The 10,307-nt window shown below is 35.5% G+C and overlaps 2 protein-coding genes across 2 annotated transcripts; one reads left to right on the top strand and one right to left on the bottom strand.

The window, feature by feature from the left end:
* Nucleotides 1-56: 56 nt before the first annotated feature.
* Nucleotides 57-3,195, bottom strand: LOC136070266 (mitochondrial-processing peptidase subunit alpha-like). Its single transcript, XM_065779976.1, has 7 exons — nucleotides 2,924-3,195; nucleotides 1,743-1,988; nucleotides 1,344-1,640; nucleotides 1,085-1,252; nucleotides 835-1,002; nucleotides 660-740; nucleotides 57-365 (listed from the first exon to the last, which is right to left on the bottom strand). Exons 1-7 carry the CDS (start codon nucleotides 2,966-2,968, stop codon nucleotides 57-59), a joined length of 1,314 nt encoding a protein of 437 aa, XP_065636048.1. The 5' UTR covers nucleotides 2,969-3,195.
* Nucleotides 3,196-4,797: 1,602 nt separating this feature from the next.
* Nucleotides 4,798-7,840, top strand: LOC112032550 (nudix hydrolase 8). Its single transcript, XM_024065319.2, has 9 exons — nucleotides 4,798-4,912; nucleotides 5,006-5,274; nucleotides 5,753-5,818; nucleotides 5,983-6,120; nucleotides 6,205-6,279; nucleotides 6,402-6,452; nucleotides 6,540-6,574; nucleotides 6,701-6,809; nucleotides 7,527-7,840. Exons 1-9 carry the CDS (start codon nucleotides 4,798-4,800, stop codon nucleotides 7,710-7,712), a joined length of 1,044 nt encoding a protein of 347 aa, XP_023921087.1. The 3' UTR covers nucleotides 7,713-7,840.
* The last annotated feature ends 2,467 nt before the right edge of the window (nucleotides 7,841-10,307 follow it).

Below are 10,307 nucleotides of genomic sequence, written 5' to 3' on the forward strand. Positions count from 1 at the left end.
ATAAACAAATGCATCAAGAATCTAGATGCAGAAAATTACTCAGAAAATAGAGAAAACTAAATCATTTTTATTTTTGATAAGTAAGCTTTGGCCCAAGGGGGGGAGGGGGGGAATGGGAGATTTAAAATAGTGACCTCTGCTTTATAAGGAGCGGTCCCAGCTAATTGTATTTGTACTACCCTTGGAGAAGAAAATTTATAAATATATCTATTAAAAATCTTAGAACCCATAACTTTGAATGCATTATGAGGTTTCAAGCTATAGCTGTCAAAGGTAATGTATTTCAGGAACAACTTACATAGGTGTGAATACATCCCTTTTCCAGGTCCACCAGCTGAGAAGGATCCACCACCTCCCATTAGTGCCTATAGTAAAGTTAGATTTACTATCACAACCCATTAAAATGATCGTGAGAAAAAAAAACACTTGAAAATAAATATTGAGGAACCAAGTAGATAACATATTCCCAAAAAAAAAAAAAAAAGTAAGTTACACATGACTTACACACACGCATGATGGGTCTTGAACCCACAACCTCACCCTTAACCTTATTCTTACAAAGGGAGGAGGTGTCATTTGAGCTAGAGCTAATTGTCCATTCCTGAGAATATTTCAGTTTTTAACCACATAAAGTTACTAGAAAAACTCAAAATCCACACCTCAAGCACAGTTAAAATTACAGCCTCCTTCTCCTTATGCCAGCCACCAGGGAGTTCAAATGCAAGAGCAAAATGGGTTCTCTGGTTATGCAAGGGAACATCAATGTTAACATAACGCTAGATGGACAACAAAGACAGGAGAGAAAAACTTAAATGGAACATTTATGATACACACCCCAGATTTACTTTGACAACGATAATCACCTCCAGAATAAACAGATTTTGGCTCCTCGGGACGAGAGACACTAGGTAGATCAGACAAAAGTGGTTCTGCAACAGATAACAGTTCATCATGTTCAACACCAGTAGCTGCAAGTACCAACCGAGAAGCAGTATAATTGTCCTGAAATTGTTAAAGAAAACCTGAGTTTAATACAGATGATTCAATAACTAGGCCAATAAATTTGTATAAATTTTAGACTTACAGAAACAAATTCCTCCAGAATAGTACTATTCAGTCTATAGAATGCAGATTCTGAGGCTAAAATTGGATTCGCCAAAGCACCAGAATATCCAGCAGAATAAATTGCATCCAAAAGCAAATTTTTAGGGTTGTTAGAAGTTTCGCTAGTCTCAGCTTTCAGCTTCTGAAGCTGCAGAATGTAGATTGGACTCAGTAATTCTAATATATTTTGCACATTACAGACATGCTAGCCGATGCAGAGCCTGATGAAAAAAATTTACCTCTTCATTGACCTCCCAATCCAGGAAAACAGGATTCCTCACACTGTCAATAAGAAGCTCTACCATTTCAGGAACATAAGTCTTCAAAGCATTAAAGGTGTAACTCATCTGCTCCTTAGAAGATGAGGCTTCCACATTGCCACCAATAGCCTCCACTTCACGCACAACACGCAAGTGGCTCCTGTTTCTTGTGCTCTTAAAGGCCATACGCCGTAGCAGGTCTGTGACCCCAATTGATGCTGGTGTCTCATAGTTTGAACCACAATCAACATATAACCCGATTGAAGCTGTAGGATTCTGGTCAACATAAGCAACAGCAATCCCGATAAATAATTAAAATTTGAATCCATAATACATCAAGAAACAATAAGAAAGAATAACTCCTACACCCATACTCACTGCCGATGTTTCAGAAGCGATCTTGACACCATTTGGGAGAGTAGTAATCTTGGTTTTACTTGGTTCAACGTAATCTGGCAATGGTGGTGGGAGTGTGACACCTGCAAGTGGGAAGTCCAGAGGAGGTAAAGACTTTGATCCTCCCCCCGTCAGCCAGCCAAAGAGAGCCCCTGAAGCAGAGGATGGATTCGTGGCAACCGCTCTAGAACTTGCAAATCTGGCCAATGCCCCATTGCACGTTTGACCCTAATCATGGTTTAATCACAGTACAGAGCATGGCACAATTCCATTCTATCAGACAGCCCATACATAAATATAATAAAAACATTAGGAGGGAAAATAAATAACCCCACTCCATCGGCTAAATTACCACCAAAAAGAAAATACAAACAAATTTAATCAAAATCAACACAGTAGCATCATATAGTGACACAGGTTTGTTTGTTTGTTTGTTTTAGCTTAAAATACCAATTTAATTTGTGTAAATACATGTAGGTTGTTGTAATATGTAAGTGATCCTACTTCAGCGATAGAAGAAAGAAAAGTGAATAAAAGAAAGAAGAAACTGAGATTTAATTAATGGCTAGCTCAAGCCACGATTGAGAAACAGGAGGATTCCTAGATCGTTAAACAGAGTAATTTATTGGATAAAAATAGCTCGCTCGATCAGCACAGCACTCAAGAGGATTTTATGATCAGTCTCTACTCTCTAACAGCTAGTAATATCTCTACTATTTACATTTATTATTTAAAACTAGTCTAGTCATCCATATTCAGTTATTTACAGATTTTATTTTTATTCAAAAAACTTGTAAATTTTTGTAGCACACTATTAAAGAGAAAGTCTCAGGCTCCTCTAGGATTAAAATCCAAACTTAGGTGATTTGCCTAGAACCCATTAGCAAAGCTCTATTAAGTATACTTCGATTTCTTATTTTCCATTGATTCAAAAAAAAAAAAAAAATATTCACCGCTAGCTTTTTATATTTTAAAATCTCACCAGCAACTTATACAAGCTTCATCCAAAAGCACTAAAAGTTTCAACATTTAAAATTATCATGTTTTAGATTATTAGATAAACAAAGTTTTAAACTTTTCTTGCAAAATTTACAACAAAACCCTGGTCTCTGAAAATTCAACCTGAACTCAGCGAATTTTGGGAGGGTGGGGAAAGAGCATACCTTGAGAGACCTGAGTCTGAGGCGTGAGGCTGCGGCTCTGTACATGATTGGTGGGAGACTTCAATTACAAATGCCTGGTTGGTCTCTTTGTAGTTTGTACTGTTTCTGTCTGTGCAGCAGCTGTTGTCACTTTGTCCTTTGTGAATGCGGGGTTTGAAGAAGCACGTGCCATTCTTACACCGTTCACAAAACGTCTCATTATTCGGTCTTGCATCCTAAAAAAATTTTCAACTATGCTCATTTCATTTATTTCATCGCGGTGGTGTTAAATTTGCATTTGCATTCGCATTCGTTTTTTTTAAATATTTTATTTTATTATTTTAAAAGCTATTTATCTATTTTTTCAATTTATTTACAACTATGCCATTAAAAACATTTTCTGTATTTGAAAACATCCTCTCAATCGTTTTCAAAATCATATTTAGAATAAGGAAAATAGGATACAATTTTTTGGAAACTGTATCTAGAGAACATCAGCCAAACATAATATTCAAGTGCAGAACCTATTATTTTTTGGATTGCAAAACAAAAAACTATATTTAAATACTCTTACCAAACAGGCCCTAAGAAATTGATGGCTGGAGGAAATTTTGGAATTGAAGAAATCAATTCAAAATTCAAGTTGTGATTGATTTTTGTATGTAAATGAGTAATTTCCATTATAAAAATGAATTCTAAGGTAATATATCATTGTCTTAGTGAATGAAGAAAATGTAACCCTTTGAGTTTTTGTCATGTGAATGTAGGTCGTGTGGTCAAACCATGTATAACCCTAATTGTCTTGTCTTTTCTCTCTTTTTTATCACTTTATCACAAATTTCTACATCTATATTTCAGTACTCGATCTTGGCTTAGTTTCTCCGTCAGACTACCAACACACAAAAATGGAAGAAGTGGAATCTCTAGTTTTATAAAACTAGCACCTGACCTCACATAAAGCATATTGTACTGCTTTACTTAGCTTAATGCCATATTAGCCATTCAATATTGAAGAAAGGTTAGCAACTGGGACTTTATGTGGTTCCTCTTACGATGCTCATGGTGATATAAAATGAGACATCGATACTTGTTGAATTGATTCTGCTTGGATATTGACATGCATTCCTATTTCTCTTTCAGGAATATTATAAATTCCTTCCAATCTTCCCATCTAGGCTAAGTTCGAATTAAGCTAATTTTCATTCCCAAAACTAAAGGTAAAGAATGACATATATATAGGGACTAACGTAATTGTGTGAGCGCAACATCTGCGTGGCCTGGTAATGTATACAACAAGCTGCTAATGCTATTTAAGCATCAAGATAACGATTATACTAAAAATAAAACAAGGAAAAGAGAATAATCCTTCAAGGTAAGGGAATAGGAACAGTTCCGTATATGGTGCAACTAGTGAAAAGTTATAAAACCTCCCCGTATCAAAATGATGTTGTTTTCGAGGGAAAATTGTTCAGTATGCCTCAGAAACAGAAAGTTAATAACGGATTAAGCACACAATATGATGCAAAGTGAGTCCATTAATTGTTGAAATGGATATAGAATATTCTCATCCTTCTGACAAACAACTGAATATAGATAAGTAGCACTAAGGGAAGTTGTAGTGGCTGCCAGTTTATCAGGGTGATTGATTATTGTTTTCAGTTAAGACAAGGATATACTGGTTAAAATTTTTGTTTGGATAATGTGAACTAGGAAGAGGTCTAGATTATTCAACAATGTTGATTATTAACTACAAAAATTAAATTTACATCTCTTCCCTCCTACTTGCCTGCCCAATAATATTCTCCCAATAAGAATATTTTCTTTTCTTTTTCTCTGCAAGGGCTATATATAGATAATGGAAAGTCAGGTCATCATGATTCTTTGCAAGGATGGTGATGATGGCAGCAGTGATGGATGCCTGTCAATGGTCAGGTTTTTGCATTCAGCGTCTCATAGAGCAGCCTAGAAGTTCTGGGGCTAAAGATCGCAGCTTCCAGTGTTTATCAAAGGGTGAGCATTACTAATTGTCTGAGTTGTGAACATTTTTTTTTTCTATTACAAAAGGACAAATCAAAGTCATAACATGTTCATTTTATTGTCTAGGTTTCTTGCAGAAGTCTATTCTCTCAACTACCTCAAGTACTCAACTCAAGTCCTCTACCGTGCCACTTCATGGGAGCAGCGATGCGCACAAGAAAAAGGGAATACATGTTTTATCTCCAAATACATCATCACCAAGCATGAGAGTGGAATTTCTTGATGCTTGGGATGATGACTATGATGGTGTCATTATTAATCCAGAAAGCTTACCTTTAAGTGCAAATGCTTTTGCATTGGCCCTTCGAGCTTCTCTGTCAAACTGGAAGTTGAAGGTGGGATTCTAGTTAACTTAATGACGCATGACAAACGTCAATCAAGGCAGATACTAGAATGCCAACTCATTCATAAGCATATCCTACTATCACATACTCAAATTTACAGATTTGCCAAAATTTTTCCTCAGAAGATTAGCATGTCATTCAGAAAATTGTAATCGTCCTGTTTTGTATTTATATTTCCCTTTTCAGTATAATCAATTTCATGTTTGTGAAGTTTCAACATGAACTGGTACTTGTTCTTTTAAGTCATATATTATTACATCGCTTTGGGATAGTCCCCCTAGCAATGCTTCCCATGAAGGAGGTATTGCCCAGATAATCTTGGAATTCTTTGTTTGTATTAGATAAAACCAGGGATGATTTACAATCAAGTTGCAACTTTAACAAATCAGAGACCTGCCAAAACTTATTGTTCCTGTTGTTACTTTCACCTACAAGCTTTACTTGATGCCTAATTAAATGTGCAATGCAGGAGAAAAAAGGAGTATGGCTCAAAATAGTACTAGATCAGGCTGATCTTGTTCCAATTGCTATACAGGTAATGCTATGGTATTCCATTGTGGAGTCATGCAAGAGCTCTCTTTTGTCATTAACAATACCACATCTGACTTCTTTGTTATGTAAATTATCATTGAATCATTCAGTATTAGATTAGTTGCAAACTAATTGTTATGTGTGACTTCTTTGTTTCTTGTTTTAAAGGAAGGTTTCAATTACCATCATGCTGAATCAGGATATGTTATGTTAACATATTGGATTCCTAATGAGCCCTCCATGCTTCCTGCTAGCCCTTCACATCAAATTGGCGTTGGAGGATTTGTGCTCAACGACAAAAGAGAGGTACCTATTTATATTATTCTATTTTTAGATTGGGAATGGTTAATTCTACACCTTTTTTTTCCTTATTGTTTTAACTATATTTAGGTCCTTGTGGTGAAAGAAAAATGTCCTTGTAGTTGCTCAGGCTTGTGGAAGTTGCCTACTGGTTATATTAACAAGGTGAAATATTTTCCGCACTTTGAATTATGTTATTAAGCAAGTTCCACACTAATTTCCTTTGTCGATGAAATGTTTCCTTTTAAGTGCAAATAATAATGAGTGCTTCTTTTGGCTCATTTCAGTCTGAAGACGTATTCACTGGAGCTATCAGAGAAGTGAAAGAAGAAACTGGGGTAAGAATCTTTCTCTGAATATTATAGCTATGAACATTGTTTCTTGTTAATTACTTTTAAGTTCTAATGCACCCTTTCTCTTCACAGGTTGACACAATTTTCCTGGAACTGGTTGCTTTCAGGTGAAGTTTTATTCTGCTACTATTGCCTTCAGTTAGAAAATGTCTTCTGCCACTATAAGATAAACATATATATTGACGTTTCTTATAATTCTACATTTTTTTTTTTTTTTGGTTGCAACTTCAAAGACATGCCCACCTTGTGGCTTTTGAGAATTCAGATTTGCTCTTCGTGTGCATGCTTAAGCCATTGTCCTTTGAAATCACAATCGATGAGAAGGAAATTCAAGCTGCCAAGGTATTAAAAAAGTACAGTCAAATTGTAACTTCATATTTATTTCATCACACATTGTTGGTCATGTTTGGAAATTCAATTTATGAAGAAAAAAATTAGTTATATAAAATTTCAAAAACTACTATCCTTTATATATCAAAATCTCAAATAAAACTTATAAAGAAAAGATATTAACATTTTAAACAAAATAAAATATAAGTGAAGAAAGTTGTGTGCATTTACTTTTGGAAGAGAATCATATTCCAAGACATCACAAAATAGGCTGGATAGTTTGGATCAGTAATTTGGGACCAAGAGAGTAATTTGGGACCAAGAGAGTCATATATATTGGCCTATTTTGCCAATAGCAAAATTTTAGGAAAAAATTAGATAAAAAACAACTGGCCAAACTTATTTAGTTATGTAGCACTTTTTTTGGAACTCGAGTTCCAAGCATTATGTTTACCAAACTCGAGTTCCAAATATTATATTAATTTAATCAAACATAATGCATGGAACTCGAGTTTGGTAAACTCAAATTTCACTTGAAACTCAAGTTTGACAAACTTAAGTTTTAAAAAAAAAATGCTACATAACTAAATAAGTTTGACTAGGTACTTTTTTTTCTAAAATCATGCTATTTGGAAAAATTAGCATAATATTCCTTTGCACTGTAATTTATTTTTTATTTATCATCTCTAGCTCTCTATATTGATTGTGCAAAGTGTTCTGCTTCTTCAGTGGATGCCTATTGATGAATTAATTGGACAGCCATTTTATCAAGAAGACCACATGTCAAAGAAGGTCATTGATATTTGCATGTCAGCTTATGAAGATCGTTACAGCGGATTCATTGCAAATCAGCTCACCTCGAAAATTGACGGAAAATTATCCTACTTGTATTACAACTATTCAAACAAAAATTAGGTCACGTAGCTTCTGTTCCATATTTACGAGGGACATAAGTTGTGGCTGTGGCACATTGGTTTTAATGTAAAGGTACAAATACTTCGGACAATAATCAAGTTTTTCTAGACGTTTTTATTGTAATAAAACTCGTCTTTGGGGGGAAAAAATAATGTAGTTATTATATATTTATAATTAATGTACATTTTTCAAAAAGAAAACTATACTTGTTATAGATGTTCATATATAAATCCATCGTAGTTAGGACAGATTTTAACTCCAAGCTAATTTGGAGGAAAATTCCTCCAACCTATTACATAACTATTCAAACAACCATTATGTATTTTTAGTCACATGATTTATTTAATGAGTCGTGTAACTTGTTTAAAAAATATCATGAGTCTTATAATTTTATATGCATTGATAGTTTTATGAATCACCACATAATAGGTTAGAGGAGATTTCTACAAAACGGTTTGAAGGAAAACTAAGGTCCTAAGTCCTAACTATTTGATCACCCTTCTTGTATTTTGTTATTACTGAATCAGGATGTTATGGGCTGTGTAACCTTAAGGCGTTGCTGTGGTAACACCATTACAGTGTAATTTTTCTATTATCCATCCAGTTAACGAAAAAGAGAAAATTAAGGTCCCAACTACAATGCAGTTTATTTGTTTATGACTAAAAGTTATTTGGAGATTGGCCTCTTTTGAATCTTGTCTAATCAAGTGACGATTTCTAGTAGTAACATGGCAATATAGCATTTTTCCATTACGCTATGTTAAGTTGTGATTTTTTTCATGATAATTTTGTTGGCTTTATTATGTGTCAATTTGATTGTAACGTGTGCAATGATTTATTTGTATTTTGTAGCTTTTAATGTACATGGGTTTAGTCTAGAGTCTATGAAGATTTGCTTAATTAGTAGAACTCAAGATTGACTTGCGAGTAGCTCGGGACTACAACCCACAAGTTGACTTGTAAGGAGTATGTGAGGAATTTCAAAAGTTAGTTACAACTGTGCTACCTCGCAAGTAGACCAACCCATAAGTGAATTGCGAGTTGCACTGCTAGCTAATGTTCTAGCACTTGTAGCATCTTTCCTCCTTTATTCTTATACTATATATACTCTCATTTCCCACAAAATTGTAAAGTGAGAATCATATAGAAAACCCTAAAGAAATCCCTTGAAAGTGTAAGAATTATGCCTTTCATTGTGAGAGCCAAACACCTTAGTTTCTCCATCTCTCTTCCCTCCCTTATTGCCATACTTTGAGAGGAGATTTAACCAAACACAATCCACACACATTCTGAGTGTTGAGGGTGTTTTGGTCCATTGGGAAGCATTGGAGCTTGACCACATATTTAGCCGGTAAGGCATGGGGATGCAATTGGGCAGTATCATCGGACCTAGTAAGCTAGTGAAGACATGACTCGATTTAGTCTGTTAACAGCTAGAGCTTGGAGAGCACAAGTACAATGGGTAGATTAGGCTTGGATGATCTCCTTGATATCCTTGTACTTCAACTTATTTTTAGTGAATCATTTTTGGCTTAAAGGGCTGCAGAGAGGTTTTTACGTCGAGTTCTTCGATTTTCCTCTTCAATAACATATCGGGTGTTATCTTGGGTTTGATATTATTTTACCTATTGCCCTTTACATTATTGCATTGCACATTTATATTCATCCATGCATTTTTTGGTGGTTCAGTTAAATAATTGGCTAATTACATATATTTTGTTTGAATTGTGTTTAGCCTAAAATTAATTAAGTCGTAATTAAAAGTTGGGGGCCTAAAACAACACCTAGTAATTAGGTGTGTAAACTTTTGCGCTAGCTTTTAGCTTATTCAATTTATTTCAAGTTTGCCCACGTGACACACTTGATTATTTGCAAGCCTACTTGTTACTTTTTCAAGAGCAAAACAACATTTGCAAGTGTTTGTGGCATGGGTGACTCCACTTGAAGCCCAGGGGGTTCAAATGTACCCCCTAAATTGGCAAAAATAAAAAATTACTATATGTAATTTAGAATTTTTTTTGGCCCCCTAAAATATAATTTTGAACACCCTGATCCTAATTTTTTTTTTTTTTAAAGCTCAACTAAAACAAATTGACTATGATCCTGTACGATACTAGGCCCCAGGACCATTTGGACCTTGGGCCCAAACTCCGCAGAATGACCTGTGGTTACTAACTCCCTTGTCATAAGCTGGGCTTAAGGCCCACTAGGGACAAAATGCATGCCCTATGACCTCATGTGGCTAATGACGGCACCAGGCCCCCAGGACCATCTGGACCTTGGGCCTAAACTTCGTAGAATGGCCCGTGGTTACTAACTCCCTTGTCAGAAGTTGGGCCTTAAGCCCACTAGGCACACGAATGCACGCCTTATGACCTCATGTTTAGCCCAGAACCTATTGGCTGGTTGTTGAAATATTTGCTCATTACTCCATGACGAGGGAACATGCCCGGCAAGTCTCATCTCCCACAAAGTACAACGCTCGGTAAAACCGTATCTTGGATGCTTGGTAACGCCTTGAGTGATAACGCTGCCAAGCATCCTCCTCCAATAGGAACTAGTTCCAAAGTCACTCCCACCAAACATCCACCTAAG

The sequence above is a fragment of the Quercus suber genome, unplaced genomic scaffold (genome assembly GCF_002906115.3).
Source record: "Quercus suber isolate HL8 unplaced genomic scaffold, Cork oak 2.0 scaffold_222, whole genome shotgun sequence".
NCBI classification, from domain to species: domain Eukaryota; kingdom Viridiplantae; phylum Streptophyta; class Magnoliopsida; order Fagales; family Fagaceae; genus Quercus; species Quercus suber.

Coding starts and splice junctions, on each gene's coding strand:
- LOC136070266 (XM_065779976.1), bottom strand. CDS start 2,968: ATGTACAGAGCCGCAGCCTCACGCCTCAGACTCAGGTCTCTCAAG. Junction 1,989..2,923: donor TCAGACTCAGGTCTCTCAAG/GTATGCTCTTTC, acceptor AACCATGATTAG/GGTCAAACGTGCAATGGGGC. Junction 1,003..1,084: donor TTCTGGAGGAATTTGTTTCT/GTAAGTCTAAAA, acceptor TAACAATTTCAG/GACAATTATACTGCTTCTCG.
- LOC112032550 (XM_024065319.2), top strand. CDS start 4,798: ATGATGGCAGCAGTGATGGATGCCTGTCAATGGTCAGGTTTTTGCATT. Junction 6,453..6,539: donor AAGTGAAAGAAGAAACTGGG/GTAAGAATCTTT, acceptor TTCTCTTCACAG/GTTGACACAATTTTCCTGGA. Junction 6,810..7,526: donor AGGAAATTCAAGCTGCCAAG/GTATTAAAAAAG, acceptor CTGCTTCTTCAG/TGGATGCCTATTGATGAATT.